This window comes from Aspergillus luchuensis, chromosome 3 (assembly GCF_016861625.1).
Source record: "Aspergillus luchuensis IFO 4308 DNA, chromosome 3, nearly complete sequence".
In the NCBI taxonomy this organism is placed as follows: Eukaryota; Fungi; Ascomycota; class Eurotiomycetes; order Eurotiales; family Aspergillaceae; genus Aspergillus; species Aspergillus luchuensis.
Genome location: NC_054851.1, coordinates 1,824,081 through 1,845,978, shown reverse-complemented (window position 1 = coordinate 1,845,978; position 21,898 = coordinate 1,824,081). Strand labels below are relative to the sequence as shown.

At 51.2% G+C, this 21,898-nt stretch overlaps 8 protein-coding genes across 8 annotated transcripts; 3 read left to right on the top strand and 5 right to left on the bottom strand.

Moving 5' to 3' along the window:
- Positions 1–125: 125 nt before the first annotated feature.
- On the bottom strand, positions 126–1,622 carry MAS2 (mitochondrial-processing protease subunit alpha; the record flags this gene model as incomplete). Its single annotated transcript, XM_041687165.1, has 1 exon — positions 126–1,622. One exon carries the CDS (start codon positions 1,620–1,622, stop codon positions 126–128), a length of 1,497 nt encoding a protein of 498 aa, XP_041541077.1.
- Positions 1,623–2,495: 873 nt separating this feature from the next.
- Positions 2,496–4,670, bottom strand: AKAW2_30629S (acetoacetate--CoA ligase family protein; the record flags this gene model as incomplete). Its single annotated transcript, XM_041687164.1, has 2 exons — positions 2,496–4,355; positions 4,449–4,670. The coding sequence occupies 2 exons, from the start codon at positions 4,668–4,670 to the stop codon at positions 2,496–2,498; spliced, it is 2,082 nt and encodes a 693-aa protein (XP_041541076.1).
- A 1,875-nt stretch (positions 4,671–6,545) lies between these two features.
- lcb2 (putative serine palmitoyltransferase 2) lies at positions 6,546–8,576 on the top strand (the record flags this gene model as incomplete). The annotated part of the gene is made up of 1 exon (XM_041687163.1): positions 6,546–8,576. One exon carries the CDS (start codon positions 6,546–6,548, stop codon positions 8,574–8,576), a length of 2,031 nt encoding a protein of 676 aa, XP_041541075.1.
- Positions 8,577–10,079: 1,503 nt separating this feature from the next.
- Positions 10,080–11,375, bottom strand: AKAW2_30627S (PQ-loop repeat-containing protein; the record flags this gene model as incomplete). The annotated part of the gene is made up of 1 exon (XM_041687162.1): positions 10,080–11,375. The coding sequence occupies one exon, from the start codon at positions 11,373–11,375 to the stop codon at positions 10,080–10,082; it is 1,296 nt and encodes a 431-aa protein (XP_041541074.1).
- A 2,520-nt stretch (positions 11,376–13,895) lies between these two features.
- On the bottom strand, positions 13,896–14,834 carry AKAW2_30626S (uncharacterized protein; the record flags this gene model as incomplete). The annotated part of the gene is made up of 2 exons (XM_041687161.1): positions 13,896–14,373; positions 14,470–14,834. The coding sequence occupies 2 exons, from the start codon at positions 14,832–14,834 to the stop codon at positions 13,896–13,898; spliced, it is 843 nt and encodes a 280-aa protein (XP_041541073.1).
- Positions 14,835–15,748: 914 nt separating this feature from the next.
- AKAW2_30625S (SH3 domain-containing protein) lies at positions 15,749–18,389 on the bottom strand (the record flags this gene model as incomplete). Its single annotated transcript, XM_041687160.1, has 7 exons — positions 15,749–16,870; positions 16,923–17,065; positions 17,114–17,474; positions 17,521–17,594; positions 17,642–17,794; positions 17,922–18,284; positions 18,362–18,389. The coding sequence occupies 7 exons, from the start codon at positions 18,387–18,389 to the stop codon at positions 15,749–15,751; spliced, it is 2,244 nt and encodes a 747-aa protein (XP_041541072.1).
- An 802-nt stretch (positions 18,390–19,191) lies between these two features.
- AKAW2_30624A (uncharacterized protein) lies at positions 19,192–19,491 on the top strand (the record flags this gene model as incomplete). The annotated part of the gene is made up of 1 exon (XM_041687159.1): positions 19,192–19,491. The coding sequence occupies one exon, from the start codon at positions 19,192–19,194 to the stop codon at positions 19,489–19,491; it is 300 nt and encodes a 99-aa protein (XP_041541071.1).
- A 280-nt stretch (positions 19,492–19,771) lies between these two features.
- AKAW2_30623A (serine/threonine-protein kinase) lies at positions 19,772–21,712 on the top strand (the record flags this gene model as incomplete). Its single annotated transcript, XM_041687158.1, has 1 exon — positions 19,772–21,712. One exon carries the CDS (start codon positions 19,772–19,774, stop codon positions 21,710–21,712), a length of 1,941 nt encoding a protein of 646 aa, XP_041541070.1.
- Positions 21,713–21,898: the final 186 nt, after the last annotated feature.

Below are 21,898 nucleotides of genomic sequence, written 5' to 3'. Positions count from 1 at the left end.
TACATGATTGTATATGGCTATCTCTAATTACATGGAGTGAAGAAAATGGAAGTGTTACATCCCTCTATACCCCGTGAACAGCACAGGTAGTCGCTGCGATGTCGGGGCTTCAACTGCACAGCAAATTACCTCCTTCCCAGCTTCCACCGGGCAATCCGCTCTTGGATCTCCTCCCAGGGGAAAGGACGGAGCCTGTAGCCCTCCAACTCGCCTTCCTGCAACACAACGGTGGGCCTGCCAGTGCCACGGCCCTTGTTCTCGACAAGACCACCAAAGACTTCCCGAGCAACCCGGCGCAGGTCCTCCACAGTCAGAGCCTCAATGTGTGCGCACATTTCCTTGACACCAACCTTGCGGCCGTGCACCTGGACCTGACGTCCGAGGTCCTCCAATTCCACCATACGTGACTCTAGGTTCATGAGGAGCGAAGAGCGAAGCTGGTTCTTCGCACGGTTAACCTCCTGCGGCTGCAGGGCTTGGTAGCCAGTGTCGAGAGTGAGGGCCTGGAACTCGCGGCACATGACCTCCAACATCTCGGTAGTCCGTGTCGGGCTGCAAGATGCGGAGATACCGAAGATTCCGCTATCCGTGTAACTGTGGTTGAACGCGATACAGCTTTCGACCCATCCGTGCTGGTTCAGCACGTTGGTGTAGAGACGCGAGTACATTCCCTTACCGGGACCACCGGCAGAGAAGGAACCGCCACCTCCAAGGAGTGTTTGCAGGGTTGCCAGGGCATAGATATCAGGGTTCGAGATCGGAAGGGCCTCGAAGGCAAGGTGGATATGGCTCAGCCGAGGCAGCATGGGGTTTGCAGGGGGAGGAATCGGAGGAAGAGAGAGGAAACCACCGGTGTAGTGGGAAGGACGGTTGAGATCTAACGTCGACGACTGCACCAATGATGGGTCAAGCGGCGACGTGGCGGAATTCTGCGAGCCAGAGTTGGAGAGGTTCTTCAAAAAGGGAAGCTTGGAAAGGAATCCCGACTTGGGGGAGGCTGCGGTAGTAGTTGTGGTGGATGACGGTGTGAACTGGGGAATGGTGGGCACCTGGCCCTCCTCAGCGGCGGACTGGGATTCAGACAGAGTAGTCTCGATGCCCGTGCCCGAGAGAACAGGACCGTCCGTCTTCTTGTGTGTCTTCATATCACCAAAGTACTGCTCTGTAAGCTTGACGGCCTCAGCGTGCGGCACACCAGCAAAAGCGACAACCATGCGCTCTGGGTTGAAAAAGGTTTCACGGTATTTATCAACCACCGCTTTGTTGATCTCGCCTAGCCTCTCATGCGGGCAAAGCAGAGGGTTTCCCAGTGTGTTGTCCTTGTAGGCCGCGGTATGTACCAGTTCGGGCAAGATGAGCTCAGGCTTGGACCAGATCTCTCCAATCTCATACTCAGCCGTAGCCAACTGCTGAAGCACTTCTTCTTCGGTGATCAGAGGATCCCGGATAGTCTCAGCCAACAGTCCCAGAGTCGTCGGGACAGCGGAGTTGAAACTAGCAGACTGGTACATCAAGGATTCACGAGAGGAAGCGCACTGGATATTTCCTCCAAGGCTCTCCAAAACCTCAAGCATTTGATCACTGGTGTGCGACTTGGTCGACTTGAAAGCCAGACGATCCATGATGTGGCTCACACCCCGCAGACTCTCATCTTCATAGCGAGATCCGGCATCGACGTAAACTCCGACACCAGAGAAGGGCCCAGGCAGGGATTCCGTAGCGACGCGGATACCGTTGGGCAAAGTGGTGATCTGATCAAGCTCGGCCGGGTCCTACACAGTGAAAATCAAAGTAGTTAGAATTAATCCCAAGTCCGACCAGAACCATCAAGTCAGATTCCCTGCATTGGAAGAACTTACCTTGGACTCGTTCTCATTGACAGTAGCAAAGCCTCTAGACGCGGAACGAGGCACGCGGGCAAGAGGCTTTGCGGACTCAACGGCCCGTAGTACAGAACGGCGCATATTGACAGATATGAATGGATGAACTGGGCCGAGAGTACTCAATTCAAAATTGCTCCCTTTCCCGGACGGCGTGAAAGCTGCGGCGTTTCCGGAGATGTCGTCGTCACGCCGGCGCCCGCAAGGATTTGGACTCAGATCGCTTATCTAATCACCACAGGCACGGCGCACGACGTCAGACTTGTCTGTTAGAAGAAGCAGGATATGATGTCTTTGGATTGACGAATTGCTTTCCAATTGGGATTGTTTGTCTTGTAATATTACCCGCTCCGTTCCTTTTGTATTAGGTTGCTACAGAGCCTGAGTCATCGGTAAAACTGAGATTTCCTACTTGCACCTGGTTAGTAATGGGAGATCTAGAATCGCTAATTGAGTAATGCGGACAAAGCAGAGACAACCATTGACCTCGCCGCTGGAAGAAGAAATAATTAATTATCTATTTCTATAGGCCATGAACAAACAATCTTAACCTGGCATACTGCATCACTCTAAGCTTTTCCCAGACCATCTATTGAGGGAGACCTTACTACGAAACTATGGGTGCGCCGCAGCCCAAGCGCGATACCAGTCAAGGCACGAGGCATTGGCCACACTGGCACCAATCTTGATGTTGAGACCGCACAGGATCTGCTTCACAGCGCTTTCAACTTTCTTGCCGTTGGATGTCACCGGAATCTCCGGGCAGACGTCCACAATTCCAGGGACATGACGAGGGCTGAGCTCTTTCCGAATGGTCGCTTGGATGCGAGTTGCGAGGTCAGGCGGCATGGTTGTTGGAGCGTCACCAGACGATGCCAGCTTCACGAAAAGAACGACTGTTTCATCGGTGTCAATTCCATCCCGCCGACGCCCGATACACAGAGAATCTTCAACCTCATCTGCGAAATGTTTCAGAAGAACATTGTATATCTCTGCGCTACCGAACCGAACACCGGCTGGCTTCAGAACCCCGTCACTGCGACCCAGCATCACTACACCTCCAGTGTGGGGTTCCAGACGCACGAAATCACCGTGGTGCCAGATTGTTGGCCCGAAGACGTCAAAGTAACTTTTGCGGTATTTCTCTGCTCCTGTCGGACCGGGAGGCCAGAACATGACAGGCTGCGCAGGAAATGGCTTCGTACACACCAGATCGCCGGCCTCACCAGAAGTAGAAACGTCATTGCCAGCGTAATCGTAGACTGAAACAGCCATTCCCAAGCAGCGGCACTGGATCTCTCCCTTGTAGACAGGTAGGATGGGACAACTGCCGCAAAATAGCGACAAGATATCGGTCCCGCCGGTGATCGAACCCAGCATGAGATCAGCCTTGATAGACGAGTAAACGTACTCGAATGTAGACGGCGCCAATGGAGAACCCGTACTAAAAATAGCTTTCAGTGTTTTCAAGCTTACTGGACGGTGAGGGTGACTGGTTGGATGTAAGGAAGCCTGCTCTAACATGGATAGGTATTTGGCAGAAGTTCCGAAGTGCGTGATTTGCAGCTCGTCAATCAGGCGTGGCATTGCCATTTCACCCTTCCCACCTTCCGGGTCGAATGGCCGAAAAGGTGAACCATCATAGAGCACAATGGTAGCGCCACTGGCAAGACCAGAAACAAGCCAATGCCACATCATCCAAGTAGTCGTCGTGAAGTAGAACAAGCGATCTCCAGGACGAAGATCACAGTGAAGCACATGTTCCTTTTTATGTTGCAGCAGCGTTCCCAGTGCACCATGGACAATTGGCTTTGGTGCCCCTGTAGTACCCGAGGAATACAAGATGTAGACCGGGTGTTCGGGTCCCAGACTTGCAAATTCCAGAGGGGCGGAAGGGTTGCTGGCCGTAGAAAGAAACGATTTGTAGGTAAGAACCTTTCCACGTAGTGGTACCAAGAATTGAGGGTCCAGTTTGTAGGACTGGATTGTCTCGAATATGACGAGAAACTCCAGGTTCGGCAGCCCCGGCACGAGTTCACGCAATTTAGCATCGGTCCCGTGCACCTTCCCGTTGTATAAAGATGCATTGTCGGCGAACAAGATCTTCGGTTCTATTTGCTTGAGACGTTCTAGCACTGCATGTACGCCAGTATCAGGCGAGACGCCTGTCCAGAAGGCGCCAATTGATGCCGTTGCCAGCATCGCCACAACAGTGTTGGTATGATTACCAAGAAACCCTGCCACACGGTCTCCTTCCTGCAGACCCGACTGTTTCAGCGAGTTGGCACATCTGCGTACGCGGTCGCGCAGCTCCTTCCATGTCACAAATTCCCGATCCGCTTCCGTGGCAGCGATTATCGCAACCGCGTTCTCATCAGGAGACGAAGACGGATACAGGAGGTTCTCAGCAAAGTTAAGCCTACTCCCCTCGAAAAAGTTGGGACGAGGAAAAAGTAGTTCGTCCGTGCTCAGGACCTATAAGGAAAATTAGCCATCATATATCAAAGGAGACAAGCACTAACAGCAGCCTTTGTGTTGCGCTTCAAAAGAGCGTATTAGTATACTCACACGGTCATATGACTTATGGGCCTTGATGGAAGTATATTTCCATACATCCTCCCAGAACTTGGCGGGCTCAGAGACACTCCACTGCCAGAGATCGTTGTAAGTGGACATGGACAGACCATGCTTGGCATTGGCGGATTGGATGAAGTCGTAGATTTGGGTACTGCAAGGACTCGAGTGTCGCCATAGTTCCTTGGGTACCGTATCGTCACTGGACCTAGTCATTGTGAAGGATTGTTGACTCGTACCAGCAAATGATGACTGCGACTTTGCTGATCAAACTATAGGTGTACGTAGTAGACGGTGGGTACGGAGTGCCAGCAGGTTGCAGTCAAAGTGACCCGAGGTCCTTTCGTCCTGATAGAGTTCAAACCTTTGTGGCTAGTGGTTCGTCGGTATTCGAGACCCTGATTTAATCATACGGCTCTTGTCCAATTGCAGATACCTTCCAAACGTGAACAAGGAAAAGGATTCAAACTGCAACGAGGACTTCCTTTCAGGCTGTTGTGCGTGCTCGCTCGGGATGTGGGTGTCCCGATCTATCTACGGAGTACCCCAGAGCGGAATCAAGGAAGCCGGGGACGGAATCTGCAAGGGATTTCCGCGGTGGGCAGACAATCGCCTGGGATCAAGTGGGAATACAGTGAGTGAAGATATAACTATAGAATTGAAAGTCCCAGGCATCCATTAACACGTTTGTCTATCCTATTTGCTGGTAATCATCCAGATATTGTGAGTTGGACTATATCAATCAACCACGACCTCGTCCTGTGACCCCGTCTTTCGTTCGGAAACTTGAGCCGTGACCAAGGTCTCGCCTGAGGCAGAAACATGTACGCTGCAACCTGCAGTCTGTAGATAAATGCAAAGCGATTGATGCAAGAGAATAATAAATAAAAGTGCTTGGGAGAAACTAACTAGCGGTGAAAATCCAGGCTGTCAGATCACCGGCATAAATGGCAGTTTCAAGGTGCTTCTGGTGACTAGACCATCACCTTGCGTTGCCCCTTTCTGGGATAAGGGAAAAGTCAAAATACTCGATAGAATCCAGGCGTGCAACGAATGAAAACAAATCGAGGAACTTGCAGAAGGGTCCAGGGGCGGCGGGTATGATTACCGTCAGAATACCAGTGGCTCAGGTACTGGGAGGGTGCACGGATAGTGTAGAACCAGCAAACAATACCGCCCTGTGACAGTGTCTGATGGGTCGGGGGCTCCACTTCCCACCCGTAACTCCATCGTCATTTGCAAATCTCGCCAGCGAAAATTGCGCTTTTTTCACCCCAACCAAACCCTACACAGTATTGCTTTCACTTTACAGTACGCAAGCCTGAGCTCCGCTTCGATTCTTAGCCTCGTACCTTGTTTGGTGCCATTATTCATTACTATTCCCTTTGAGGCTGTTTTTTTCTCTTATTCGCGTCACAAAATTCCATTATTCATCTCACTCCAATCTGTCTTCTTCCCGTTATTCGACCTTCGGCGCTCTTCGTCTTCCCTTTCCGACCTCTTTTCCCAGCACCGACCCTTTTCCTCCTTTGCCAACCGGTATACCAACCTACAAAAGGTCCTGCTTCTCTAACGGTTAATCTGGTCGATTGATTCCCTTTGGCTTAGGGGTCCTGACAGATCCCGTCGTCGAAGGGTTCCGTGCCCTCTGCTACTGTTCCTCCACGTGCGAAGGTACGTGACCGATTAGCCCCCGGAGTCTCCGGAGTCTCTCGACAAGACTCTTCCCTTTTTCTTCCCCCCTTAGACCCCTCTTCTCTTCGCTTCTTGTCATCTGAGTCCCTGTCTCTGCTTGCGACCACAATCCTTCGGTCGCTAAGCCATTCTATTGTCGCTCTCCCCGCCCCTGGTGAAATGGTGACTGACACTCGACTCCGCCGTGTGTAGGTGACACCGAATCATTGTCATTCCCTTTTGCGCTGGAGTAAAGGAGGCCAGATCAAAGGAATACGCTGCCTAGAAGCAAAAGCTCGCTGGTTACCTTTCAGGTAGTGCTTGCCGTGCTTAATTGCTCAAGAGCCGCGGCAGAAGTTCCTTCATTTCATCGGTGCTGCACAACCTTGCTCGTTCCTGTCTAGCTGTTTCCTTGCGATGCCTCGTCGCGCTGCTAGTTCTTTCGTCAACGACCCCTCCAACGTTCCCTCTTCTTCTCCTGCCTCCGCAAAGGGTGGTATCGCCATCAAGGCGTCCGCTGTTAAACCTAACCGCCTAAGTCAGCTATTTTCGACCTCTCCTAAGTCCAAGGCCGAATCTCAGACTGCGCAGGCCGCTGTCCAGTCGGCCAGTGGAATCCTGAACTCTAGCACAGCCACCCCACCCATCAGTTCAGCCTCTCTGTCGCTGCCTACAATCTCTCTCTCCACTGCCACAGCGGATAATCCGAACATGGACGAACCACCGACCACTCTCTTTCAGCCGCCTTCGCCCGAAGAGGCTCGTCGCCTGGCTAAGCAACATGCTCAGTTCGGCCCCATCGGCCACCATAGCCATCGGTACACCAGTCAGCATCCCGGTGGTACCTTTCCGGAGCCTGTGATGGACGAACCCCCGTATTATTACCTTCTCACCACCTATATCAGTTATCTTATCCTAATCGCTTTCGGTCATGTGCGAGACTTCTTTGGAAAGCGCTTCCGCGAAGAGAACTATCGGCATCTTAAGCCCCAGAATGGATATGGCGCCCTGAACAGTGACTTCGACAACTTCTACGTGCGCCGTCTCAAATTGCGAATTAACGATTGCTTCGAACGTCCCGTCACTGGGGTTCCTGGTCGCTATATCACGTTGATCGATCGGGCCACGGATGACCACAACAAGCACTTCTACTTCACTGGAACGACCACTGACACCTTGAACCTGAGCTCATACAACTACCTTGGATTTGCTCAATCCGAGGGTCCATGTGCGGACATTGCTGAGGATTCGATCCGCAAGTATGGTATCGTTTCCCCCAGTACTCGCGCTGAGGTTGGATCCCAGGATCTTCATGTGGAGGTAGAGGACTTGGTCGCCAAGTTCGTTGGCAAAGAGGCTTCCATGGTTTTCTCCATGGGCTTTGGTACCAACGCGAACATCTTCCCCGCTCTAGTGAACAAGGGCTGTCTTATCATTTCCGACGAGCTCAATCATGCCTCGATTCGGTTTGGTGCACGTCTTTCGGGTGCTTCCATTGCCATGTTCAAGCACAATGACATGCGGGATCTGGAATGTAAACTGCGCGAAGCTATCAGCCAAGGTCAACCCCGTACCCATCGGCCGTGGAAGAAGATCTTGGTTGTCGTTGAAGGGCTCTATTCCATGGAAGGTTCCATGTGCAACCTCCCTGGACTGGTCATGCTGAAGAGGCGCTACAAGTTCCACCTGTTCGTTGATGAGGCCCATTCCATTGGTGCCATTGGTCCTAAGGGTCGTGGTGTTTGTGACTACTTTGGAATTGACACCAGCGAAGTTGACATTCTTATGGGAACCCTCACAAAGTCTTTCGGTGCCAACGGTGGATACATCGCCGCGGATAAGGCAATGATTGATGTGCTTAGAGCGACCAACTCTGGTGTTTTCTATGGCGAGGCTCCTGCTCCGGCAGTTTTGGCGCAAATCATGTCGGCGTTGCGGATCATCAACGGCGAACTCATCCCCGGTCAGGGTGAAGAGCGACTGCAGCGTTTGGCCTTCAACTCACGGTATCTCCGCCTGGGCTTGAAGCGTCTTGGCTTTATAGTGTACGGCCACGATGACTCGCCGATCATCCCTGTTCTCCTTTTCAACCCTGCCAAAATGCCCGCCTTTTCCCACGAAATGCTAAAGCGGAAAATCTCGGTCGTCGTCGTGGGTTATCCTGCTACGCCGCTGGTATCTTCTCGTGCCCGTTTTTGCGTCTCTGCTGCGCACACCAAGGAGGATCTTGACCGCATCCTAACAGCTTGCGACGAAATCGGCAATGTCCTGCAGCTCAAGTTTTCGACAGGCATCGCGGGAGGTGCCCTGCCGGAGGATGCGATGCCCCCTCCGGAGAAGGAACAAGAGTTGCATCGCAAACGCAACTCCAAGATCATTCCTCCTAGATGGCAGATTGAGGATGTGATCAGACGAGGCGTTCAAGATGTCAAGTCGCCACTTTATTAGTTGGCCGTTTACTGGTCTCTGATCAACCTGCCTTCTGCACCACCGAACCACGTCGATGATTCTCGACGATGTTGTCGCACATATGTTCGGAAGGTGCCCACCACATGAACCAGATCGATCCAATACTGGTCACGCCGCGTCGCTGGTCGATTCAAGGCTATCCTATCCATTTCCCGTGTATCATTAGACAACCCTGCGGTTGTCATGCTTATGTTTGACTTTGGCTCCTACACGCACTACAGAACCGAAACCCAAAGAAGACCATGGACCCCCCAAGTACGGCAAATGCGCCGTAGCATCCCTTACCCGATTGCACATTGCTTATCACTTCTCTCAGGCCCACGAGTCATGTCATCTCGCTGTCTCAAGGGAACAAACGACCATGACTCGCGTGCCACTGTTTTCTTTTCTTTTCTTTCTCTTCTTCAATTCACATGCTTCCTATCCCACACACCCCCCATTCTGTTCTTCCCCTCCCCCTTTGTCCCTTCTTTCATTATTAACCTATAGATATTACTGCTGATTCGGTCCCCCTCACCAAGTGCTGGAGGGCTGGGACCAGAGTGAGCCACTTGCGACTTATTGTTCAAATTAACATGGGGCCATGCAAACTGTACCTACATAATGAGATTGATGAGAGAGAAGAGAAGTCGAAGAGAAGAGGAAGAGAAAGGGGGTGGTAATGAAATGGACTGAACACACACATCACACACAACTGGGCCCGGCGATTCGCGGTTGGGGCACCCACATTAGCGATTATAATTAGATGACTGTTAATATTCTTTTCATGAAAATTTTGATATTTACCACTTGATCCTTGTGATGCATTTACCCGATGTTTCCTCTTATAATAGTAGTAGTAATGTAGTAGTCACTTAGAAGAGATATCGTGTTAACTGCTCGATTCGATTATGGTCTATGCTGGTAGTGAACAAAGACAATTGATCTATCTATCGATGATGAAAATCCAACGACAGTAGCAGTATGTATATGTATGCCAACGCATGCTCTACTACATCTTCAATCCAGAGCAAAATAAAGCAAAAGCAGTGGTCCATATATGCCGTTGCTGTATGTATGCATCTAGTATGTATTGATGGATGAAAGAGAATGCCATGTATAATCCAGGCGAATCCAAAACCCACCCCCGAAACAAAGAATAACCAAAAGCGCCGCCCAAAGAGACCATCCTGTAAGCAAATGCTATGTATGCTCGGCTAAGAATCAAGTCTTCGTCTTGGTGAAGAATATCTGAAATGAAGAACTCCAGTTCAACCGCCGCAGGTGATCGCTAACGCCAAATAAGCAGCCCATAGGAAGCTATGAAAGAAAAAAAAAAAGGTCTATTCCCGGTGTATGGGGAAAGGAAGCCATAACGTCGTAATGTTAAATCATGTTCGCCTGTTGGATGCAGGTGCCTGACCTGAGTTGTGTCGGGTACCGGTATGCAGAAACCAAAAAATAGCGACAAGTAGGGTATAGTAATACAGAATGAAATCATAATCAAACTGTACCGTATCTCTCACGCTCATTCTGCAGGAGAGATTGGTTCTCTTCTGAAGAGACAGGAGCATCAGAACGAAGTCGTCGCGCAGGGGACACTGAAGGGATCCAGCCCCTCATCCAACCCCGAACGCGGGTCCAACGACTACGTCCGTCTTTGGGGTCCTCAACTTGCATGATAGACTCATCATCCCGGGTTCCGTACATGAGGAATTGCACGCCCATGAGCCCGTCAAAGGCTAGCACACCGAAGGCGCCTAGGAAGAAGGGAGTAGCGCGGGTAACCCATTCGAGGCGGTCGTTGCCATCTGCGTCGGCCCAGCCACCACCGCCATAGGCAGGGAAGTCATACCAGGCGTTGGGATTGGTAAGAAGGGAGGCGGAGTAAAAGAGGTTCCCGCAAAAGGCAGCCATGAATAGTAATGGGGAAAGGCCTGATGTGCTCTTCCGGCAGTAGTTCTTGTATAGTTGGGGCGGCCGCGAGCCAAGGTAGAGGAATGTTGACATCCAGGAGATGATCCGGCCGAGGATCTCGAGAGTCTTCTGCGAGGATTCGGAAGTTGTTTGCGGCTCTGTCGGGGCAGCGTTGGCCACCACGGCGCAAAGCATTGATGCAAGCAGCAGAGTACGTGGGGACCCAATTGGGAGGCTGGGGCCACTACTGGATCGGGTAATCGAGCGCTTAGAAGAGCTCAATTTCTCATTGGAGTAAGATGGAGATTGCCCGTTGGAAGTTGACACGGCAGGCTCCTTCATATCTTTCATGTCTTTGGGGTTTGACGGTAAGGGAGACTCGGTCGAACGAGGGGCGTGATCGGAAGAGCCGTTGTCGGAGAACGAGACGCCTTCCAAGACACTACCCGGGGACTGACCATATTCCGAATGAGAGAGGGCACCGTAGCCATCATACTGTCCTTTGTAGTGTGTATACCAGAAGTATTGAAAGACCAAAGTCACGTCAACGCAGACATAATAAGCAGCCACGATGACCTGCCAGCCAGCCTGCCGGGTGAGCAGGGCACCGAGAAGATTACTAGTATCACCCAAACACCACTCCACGAGAAAGAACAGCGACAAGCCAGCCGTCGACTGGATTTGATAATTCTTGTATATTTGTGGGAGCTGGGCGAAGAGCCAGGACACGATGCTGAGGGTTCCGAGAACGGAGGAGACGAAGGCTAACGGTGTGGGGAGGCAGATGTGGAGGTGTGAGGACACGGCCGCGAGGAAGGGAGTTGTCGGTTCACAGTGTTGCGGGAGCACTGCATGAATCTGTTGTAAGAGAGGAGGAGGCATGGCTATTGCTTGTGTCGGGAGTCTAATATCTGTGTGTGACCTGAAGAGACAGTAGAGGTATCTTGGGTTGTTGGAAGTATAGGACGTGTCTCTGTAGCGGTATGAAGAAGGAACGCTAGATAAGGGCGATAAGACGGACAAAGCGAAGAAGCCCGACAATATAGTTGGTGATGGGCAATCCCGTCAACAGCGAGAAGAAAGACGGGGGGAAGGATATGAGAGAAGATGAAGAAGGGAGAAGAGAGAGAGAGAGAGAGAGGAAGGAGAGGGAGGTGAAGGCATGCGCGACAAGGGAAGGGAAGGGAGTCAGTCAGTCAGTCACACTTGGCGGCCTCGAGATCGAGTCACGAGTTGATTTCTGGGGCTGAGGATGGAGGATGATCCCTATCGCCGCCTGCTGATTGGCTTTCCCCCAGAGGCAAAGGGGACTCGGAATGGAGCGGACTCCGTTCGGCAACAATTTACACTAATTTGGAACTATCTTGACTAACTCCAATCAATAATCCTCATCTTCATTCCGGATCTGCTGGTCTATCCGCATTGGCACCATTGCAGATAATGAGTGTCTCTCTCTCTCTCTCTCTCTCTCAGCTCGCTCTTTCCCCCCTCTTTCCGGTAATCATATCCCTTTCCAAACCCCGGAATTATCCTCTGGTCTGCCTACTTCTGCGCTTCGGTCGGCTGTTCACATTCCCACTGCATTCATCGCTCAAACTCTCCGAGATTAAGTCAGACTGAGCGTGGGGTGACACGGGCAATACTGAATGATTGCCCGAACGGAAGAGACCATGATAGACTTTTTTTTACTCCGAATCACAGTTTTGCCTTCATCCCATGGATGCGAAGATTCCTTTCCAAGGCAGAGCCCGAAACTTCCCAGACCCGCCCAAGACAATCCCCGGTCAAGATCACGGCTGCCCCGGAGTCCTGACCCACACTGTTTATTGAAGGTTAAATCCAGGCAAAAAGCACAGACAGCACCGTCGATTGCAACCCTAAGCTCCTGCTACAATAGGCTGCTTGTTCGGATTTCAAGCAATACGTACTTCACTGCACCCTCTGTTGAGACATACATAGCTCGGGTTGACGGATGGCCTATCTCGGCCTGCATCTTGTCTCGGAGATATCAGGGATGTTTTCGGCAAGGACCGCAAAGGGACACTGACGTAGCAGAGAGCAAGTGAAGCCCTTATCTCACTGGACTGTCTCATTATGATTGCGAAGCAAACAGACACAAGAAATAACGGTGAGAGATAGACATATGGAGCATATCGGTCCTCTGTTCGTAGATCCGCTAGCATCTCCCCTACCGGCTGATTAGACGCTTATCTCCACGATAACCCCCAGCCCACGCTATCTATAAAGATACTCATGATCATCTGACTTCCATTCATCTTCACTCAGCTGGAAAATAATCTCAAAGTGCACACCATCACACTATAAAGTTCAAGGGCGAATATGCACGCGATCAACTACTCAAAACCTCAAGAAAAACCCGCCTGACCGCCTAATCACGATCTCACGATCGAGGCGCGTAAACCAGGATGTGGATGGCACTAAAACATGCAGGTACAAGGGTCCCCTTCGTCTTGGTGATAAGACCCTGAACTGTCGCCATAAGCCAACAGCCGTCATAAGGTCCATCATAAAGGCTTTTAAGAACTATCAAATTAGCAGACTCAACCGTACTACACTCCTTCTTTACTATTCCAGTTCATACCCCTCTAACTATCCCCAAACCCAACTGACTGAGACAACTACCACTGCAAGACGTCAGAACTATAACACGCCTTTATATACCCTCATCACCACAACTAACCTACCATGAAACCCAATGACAGCCATCCTAACATAACTCTGTACGTCGCACAATCCCGCCATCAAGTCACACCATTACAAGTAGTCAAAGCACCCCACACCCATCACATCACAATCACCAGCACCTATCAACCCCCCTCCACAATCCACATAGACCATCTAGAACCCATCCACCCCTCTCATTCACCTTCAATCGCGTCCCAACGCGTCACGAATCACCTTTCCTATTGGCCAGCACCCCGAAAGTGGATTTTGGCGATTCTTTCGACATCCAGGATGGTCTGAGAATATGATTGGCTTCTTGGGTGGTTGAGGAGTTGTGGATTATTTCTAGTAGGTGAGGGCTAGCTGGATTAGGGTAAGTGGGATGAGGGGAGTGTAGAAATTAGATGATCTGATAGTATTGATCCATCTTTTTGGATGAGATCAGTTGGGGTAAGTGTCATTAGTTGTGTATGGTAGGATACCTATGGATGATATTACTTTGTCTTTGGGGATTACTTATAAGTACAAAGTATATCAATTGAATAACTAAGAATCTATATAGCTAGTAACCCACAGTAAGTCGAAGCGTGAACAAATACAAAGAGGGTATCAGCATCCAATATCCAACATCACTCACTGCACAAGAACATCCTAAAACATAATCATAACTCATACCTCATACCTCATACCTCATACCTCATACCTCATAATACCTCCCTACCACTCCTCCTCCTCATACCGACTTCGACTCCGACTCCGATGCCCATGTCCATGATGATGGTGATGGTGGTGATGGTGATGATGTCCATGTCCATGTCCATGACTCGACGACCGCCGATAATGACTACTATGATACCTCGTATACTCCGTCTCGCGATCATCATCAACCTCCACTTCCTCGACCTCTTCATCACTATCATTCTTCTTCATCTTATTACTGACAAAATTCCCCAGGATCGCACCCCCAACCGCTCCCAGAAGTCCATGGTCTTTCTTATGTCCCAGATAATACCCCGTCGCGCCGCCCAGGACAGCTCCGCCGAGGCTGCGCTCGCCTTCTTCTACTTCTTCACCGGCAGCAGCAGCACCACCAGCGGTGGTAGGATCATTATCGTAGGCGCGGGGTTGCTGTTCGGTCTCCGGGGCTGAAGGAGCAGGAGGAGGAGGGGCTTGCATGTCTGCGGCGGATTGGGCACTGTATTTTCCCGACTGTGTCAGTAACACATTATCATGTGCATTATACCCAGAACGAAGTATAGATATAGAATGTGGGAGATATATGGGAACAGACTAATACTCAGCATTACTCCCCCTCCGAACAGGCGGTTCGTAGCCCGGTGCCAGACGATCGGGATCATATTGCGGAACAGCAGTATTAGACTCATTATTAACACTGCTGAGATTGGTGTTGCTGCTAGCAGCCTGCGGATTCCATTGTGTCGGATATGACCGAGGAATCTGGCTCACGTCGTACTGAGAACTATAAGCGGGATCTTGATTCGGCAGTGCATGCTGGTTGTAGAACTGTTGCGGTTCGTAGTCGTATCCTGCGTGCTGGTAGACGCCGTCCGGGGGAGAGTAGTACGGAGTCTCGCTGTTTGGGACGGGAGAGGGGTATGGCTGTTGTTGTTGGTGCTGGGGGTAGGGGTCGGTCATTTTTGGAGGTATGGAATTTTCGATGGATGGAATAGGTAGGTTATTGTTGATCTGGTCTGGTTTGGGAATTAAATCTATGGTAGGGAATGTTGGTATGTATGTATGCAGTTGCAGTAGAAATGACTGTTATATTCGGATAGTATATGGATGTCTTGTGAAGATGATCAGCTGGGGCTTGCTGCGGGTCTGGGTGGTGAGGGACTGGCGGCTGACGGGGGTGGGTGCAGGTGACCGTGCCGCACGACTCAGCCTCGCGAACACATACGAACTGATGACTCGGACTTGGCGACAGGGTGGTCTGTTTTTACGCGGTCGGGCTGGCCTTGTTTGCTTTGGCTGGAGTGGAGCGCTCCTACAGGGCTATTGTCTTCGTGATATTCTTGATATTGCGTGATCTATCACGTAGGTTCACCAACAAAGCGGTGTGCTTGGCTGAATGCAATAGTTGATTGATGAATAACGAACATGTAGATCTAACATCACTTCATGAAAAGTCGGGGAAAAGAGCACGAGGTAATGGAGGCATGTAGTTAGGGGTATCCCAGCAACTGTAGAAGGTGGGCTTCAAGACAGAAACATACAAGCAATGAGAAAAGAGACAGCTCGCAACACTAAAAGACTGAAGCATACAAAAAAGAAAGTCAGAGCGAAATCAAGGTCAGATATGACCGATCACCACCTGTCGGGCTGAATGGGTCGCGCTATGCAAGTGACAGCGCAGGTATGATCAAGTCCCCGAATGAGAGACGGATTGAAAGAGGGACCATAACATAGGCCAACCAAGTTCATGCGTCCAGCACATTGTTAGCCCCTGGCGAACAGAATGACCGATCCTCTTGGAATTTGCGCGAATAACCGGAGTTGCAGATGTGACCAGTCTAGTGTACACCAAGTACCCGAGTCTAAAGACCTGCTTATTTGCTCGCCGCACTCCGCGTCCTCCGGCCAACCCACTCAGCGAGCATCGCATCCAGCTGGCTGGTCATCTCCCTTAGCCTCTTACTCTCTTCCTTGAAGAGACAGCCAGTAATCGGGTGGTCAGGACCGGCAGGCGGGATGTTAGAGTTGTCGTGGACAATGATAAATAGATCGCGGATGTCGTTCTCGTCATCCAAGTACGACCGCAAGCTAGCATCGCTCCAAGTCGGTGTTCCAGCAGACGCAGTCTCAAACGACGCAGGTACGGCGTCGATGCCTCTGTGATCGCTGTCACCAGCAATAGGAGATAAAGGCGGGGACACCGATGAGACCGAGTGTCTCCCAGGGGATGGCAGGCCCGCCACCAATCCTGGTGTAAGAGGTGAAACCGGCCCTTCCAGCGGAGAACCGCTGAGGGGCGAGTCTAGACGTTGGGGCTGGTAGTTCAACACCTGCTTCGGCGGGAATCTCTGTGGAGGAGACGCCACAGAACGTTGTTGAGAATAAGTGTTCTCAGACACATCCTCCTCCCAGGTTTTCTGGATGTCAGTGGACGGGTATTCCTGGTGATCGAGTGGAGTCAAAGCTGGCTTCTTTGAAGGACTTGGCACACGGGCAGAAGACAACATAGCTTCCTGGCTGTCGTCAAAAGGCCCCAGGGGAGGAGATGATGGGATATCGTCATCCTCTTCCGATGTTACTTGTCGGATGGTTTGATCCTTCGAACTCATGACTGGTCTCGGCTCTTCTCTAGCATCGACGGGACTTTGAAGACCAGCTTCCTGGATTATGTCTTGCCTAGTTGGAGACATAGCCGAAGGGGGTTGCTTCTGCAACTTGCTGGTCTGTCTCTGCACCACCAAGGGTTTAGGCGATCGAGCAGATTCGGGAGAGGACAAAGAATCCGACGATGTCTTCGGTTGTGGGGATGTCCGAGACAGCTCCGTTGAGGTCTTTTCCGCTTCATCCGTGTCCTCATCGTTAGACTTGGTCTTCTTATCTTTCCTTTTGAACAGACCGCTGAGCATTCCTGGCTTCTTGTCTTTGCGTTTCTTGTCATCCTTATTCTTGTCAATAGCGCTGAGCGCCTTGTCGATCGCCTCCATGCTGCCGCGACTCTGCTGACTGATTAGTTTCCACAAAAACAGAGGTAGTGAGATATATGCTTACCTCTTTCGCCTCACCGGATGAGTTTTCATCCCGAAGCAGGTTGGGTGTCAGAGAGATCTTCTTAGTTTCAACAGTATCATCCTTGAAGAAGGAGTCTGTATTCCGCACAGTGCCATTTCTGGACCTGCTGACAGCATTGTCCGCTGGAGACTGTTAGCTTCCAGTCTGTTATCCCTGGAGAATGTCCTCACCTTCCGTTTCAAATATTTCCTGGCTGGACCGCTGTTTGTCGAGACCAGCGCTGTCAGGCTCTTGCACTTCCTGAATGTCGTCTTCTTCGAATCCTCTATCCTTCGACTTGGGCCTGAGAGGCTTGACGACAATGTCTTCATTTTGACCATCCTGTAAGTGATCCGCATCCTCCCGGGCCATATCTTCGTCTTGGAAAGAAATATCGTCGTCCATTTCTTCTTCGGTCGAGTATTCAACATCAGATGCTTCGATGTATGTTGGGCTTGTGAAAGTAACTGTCTTTGCATTTCTGCGGCGCATTGCTTTCTTCAGCGGATTCTTTGACTTTTCCGAATTGTCGCCAAGCATGGTTGCGGACAACTGATGACATTAGAAAGAACCATGGACTCAAACCATCAGCACTTACATCTACATTTCTGTGTTTATTCAATCTTGCCAACCTCTCCGTGGGCGTCTCAATGTGTTCGGCTGGCAAGTAACCTACCGGATAATTAGCTGATGTTGTGTAACACCGAGGGGTAGCCTACCAATACTGCCATCCTTCACGATCCTAACAAGCCACCAGTAGCTGTTGCTATCGTCCAAGAGAACCATAGTATCACCCTTCGCCGCATTTGCTTGTCCGTCAACGGTCGCAAAAAAGTTGTGAAGGGCATAAACAAATTCAAAATCGATGTCCTCTGGTCAGGGTCAGTCATGGTCCAGAGCTAGACGGCTGAGGGCAAAGGAGATGTTTGGATCCAGGCGGATTGTGTGACACGCGATGTCTGCATATTTCCCGAAAGGACCAAAAGAGGCGGGACGCACCGTCATCAATCGATGGAGAGCTTGAGATCTTGTCCATGAGATCGTCGTCCATCATGTCGTCGCTCTCCCCATCCGCAAGATCGCCTTCCTCGGAACCCCCAGAATCACCCTTGTGATGATGGTGTCCCAGTTCGTCCACTTCCTCAATATCATCATCGTCATCGTATATATCAATCCCATCGCCGTATCCAGCTTCCGGATGGCCGTCTTCGGCGCCGGGACCGTGCATCATTTCGGATTTGATATCCTCGTCCGCATGGCGAAGGGTTTGCTCCTGGTGAGGGGCGACTCCAGATGAGTGAGTAGGTTGTCGCGTGTGATCTTTAGCTGAAGGAGCGTTGTGGTCTTGGAGGTCAAGGGTGTCTATCATAATATGATCCGGGTCAGCAAGGGCGGAGATGGTATACGGATCGGCAACCATGTGCTGGGAGTAGACGTACCAGCCCGTACAATCCGTGGCCTCGCCATGTTTGCTACGTTTCTAAGCAGTCACAACTATGATTTGAAGGGAGCGTCTCTCAAGCTTTCCGCACGAAGGCACGACTTATGGGATCACGGGCATTGGAACCACGTGGTAACGCAACTGGCCGCTGCCCGACGTCCGGGTGGGAACGGTAAGGGAGTGTGAAGATATATTGGAAAATCGAAAAAGGAGCGAATTCCACTGGAAATTCTAGCTGCGAAGGATGTATCGACGCGAAAGAAGGAAGGGAACGCCAGGAACAGCAACGGCGGGGGTGGGTACTTGGGCGTCCGACCAGGCGACGAGGGTTCAGGCAACAAGGCGAAAGAAAGACTTCCAGAGTGACGCAAAGACGAAAGCAAAAGCGAAGCAATAGAAAACGATAGCCAAAAACGCCGATGTTTTGGAGAAGTGAAGCTGGTGCCCAGAACCGAGTCAAGAAACCAAAGGCCGGACGAGTTCCCCGGACTTTCTGGATTGTTTGAGACAGTCCCGAAAAAAGGAGGTCTCCAAACTGGTTGCTCCAAACAAGCGCCCCTTGCGCGCGCTTATCCACTTTCTACCAGAGAACGGCGCTCAGGGCCCGTGCCTGGCCCTGCAGCTGACTGGCCACGCGCCAACGCCGTCTTAGGTAAGTGCAACTAACCTGAAGGGGTTAACACGATGGGGTAGCTGAGGTAAGATGATGCTTGAATAGGGCTCAGGGCATAGGGCCAGGGCGACAACATCAGGTGATGGGGAAGAGATGGGCGAATTGGCAGGTGATTAAGTGGTTCTGGAGTCACGGCGGCCTCTGACTGGCGGTGGATGGTCGATCCCTCCGTCATGAACGACGCCGTGTACCACCTAATCTGTACTGCTGATTGGCCCAGGCTGTTCCCCACTTACGTCTGCTGCTCCGACGCTTCAATGGAACCCTTCAATTCAGCTCCGTCATCACCCGATATTGCCCTTCGTTCACCATTTTCGTCTCTGGTGTCTGACAATTTTTCTTCTTTCTTCCCTCCACAGCTGCCTAGAAGCACGCCGTTTGTTTTCCTTCTTCTGCCTAACTCCATTCCACTGCCTGCCCTATCTTCCCTAGTATATTACTTTGTTCTATTTTAGTGTTATTTCTCCATCTGACTCACTGCACTTTTGAGTTTAGCTCCGCTGTGGGATCGGGACCCTCCGATAAGTAGTAGCATTACGGAGTCGATAAGATTACAAACGGTCTCTCCCGCCCACTCCTCCTTCTACTCCTCTACTCCTCTTACTATTCATTCACTCCCCCTCTTCCTTATCTTCATGTGCAAACTTCGAGTCATCCGCAAATCCCACGACAGTTAAATCGTGGCCGTCTGATCCTTGACGCCCTTGGATATTACTTTGCTCTCTCTCCGAGGGCATGGCTCAGACTGGGAGGAACAACGGGTTGGTTGGGTTGAAGCTAGAGACATCCTTTCACCATTCGCCGAGACCCCGGTGGCGGGGTGATGATGGAGGCAGAAGAGCGTCGGATCAGGGAGACGGTATCGAGGGCGATCGTACAAACATCTTTCACGATTATCACGCACCCCGTTGCGGTACTGATGAAGACAACAGTGCTTTGAGTGGTCTGCACTCAGCGACACCCCCCATCTCCGTTCCCCGTCATGATGATTATCCCAAGCAAGATGTCACCTTTCCTCACAAGCCAGAGGATGTCCAAGCATCATCTCCGCTCGACAGCTTTCTTCAAGAACGCCGCCCTTCCATCAGCTTTGACGCCGCCCTCGACTCTGGCCGACGCCGACCGCTAGAGGATCCCTCTTCTCCAAGAGGAGACGTGAGGAGCCGCACTCAACGGTTCCAAGCAAAGAGTTCGAGCTTGAGGAATTCTTTGCCTCTGGAAGATGATGCTGACCACAACGGAAGACAGGTGGGACTCAGTTCTAGCCTCAGGAGGCAGCAGGAACGACGAGCCATCCCTACCGGGATTGCTCGCGACAGCTTCCCCGAAGAAAACGGTGCTATCCCATCTGATTATGAGCATCCTACTTCTCTCACGTCTTTATCTACTGCGTCTCCTATCACGGAGGAGCTGCGAACCCCTCCAGAAGGGTCCCGGGGCATGTTATCGTCTCCCATCTGCGTGGCCTCGCCTATGCAGACGTTCGCCTCGCTTGATGATCGCAGCTCCTGGTCAGGCAGTGTCATGACTCCTTTCGGAAGTAAGGCACGAGGCCTTCGCGTCTCAACCCGCCAGAGGTCTCGCAGATCTACTGCGTCGAGCGGCAAATCTCCAGCCAGCATGTTTCTGTCCATGTGGAGCGCGGGTGGTGACGAGCCGGCCCCTCAGCCAGATGATGAGGGACAAATGGTCGGTACTGAGTATGTCCTTGGCAAGCAGATAGGATTTGGTGGATTTAGCACAGTGAAAGAGGCCTACAAGGTCGAGGAAAGTGGTAAGACAAAACGGCTTGCCGTCAAGATTGTCAAGAAACAAGTTTCTGGACGGAGTGAGAAGGAAAATGATGAGGTTCAAGCGGAGTTCGACCACGAAGTGCGAGTTTGGCGATATTTAAGCCATCCGAACGTACTGACGTTGGACGCGGTTTACGAGACTGACTACGCCACTTTCTGCTTCACAAAACTGGCTATCGGCGGCACTCTCTTCGATCTTGTGCGGCAAAACCGCCGCGGATTGGACATGACCTTAGCCAAAAAGTATGCGTACCAGCTCGCGTGTGCCTTGAGATACCTCCACGAGGATGCTCGAGTTGTTCATAGGGACATCAAGCTGGAGAACTGCTTGTTGGATCCTACTGAGTCCCCTGATGGGACGAAGACATCTACGCTCGTTCTTTGCGATTTCGGGATGGCAGAGTGGATGAATTCGGACAATGAGGACGCATCACCTGATCCTTACGATAACGCCGCCGACCGTCCCCCGCCTAAGACCATCGGCCCTGCTGGTTCCAGTACCAGCGTCGCGGGAAGCTTAGAGTACGCTTCCCCAGAACTCCTTTCGTCGACGAATGGAGTTATCGATCCTTCGGTGGACATGTGGGCATTTGGCGTCATCGTGTTCACTATTGTCGTCGGATCACGACCATTCCAAGATGCTTTTGCTCCACGGATTCAATCAAATATCCTCAGTGGAAATTGGAATAAGCATGCTGTGGTGGGTGAAGAAGCGGATCCCCAGCTTCGCCAGGACAGAGAAGATGCACTGGAGTTAATAATGGGCTGCTTAAATATGAACGTTGATAAACGGTGGTCGATCCGCGACGTGTTGTGCTCCCGCTGGTTGCGGGAATTTACGGATAATGCAGAGAGCCCTACGGAGTCGGCATGGAAGCTGTAAAGGGCTTCATTCGTTGCAGTGCCTCAACGCATTATATTCTTTCTTTCTTCCCAGTCTATCTGATTTCTTTTACGAAGGGGCTGGGAATGTTGCCTTACGAATGACCGATGATCATGACTGGCGCTTTTATGATACTGACGAGCGCTGGTGTTTCCGGAATGTTGATCATCTAATGATACCCTCTTT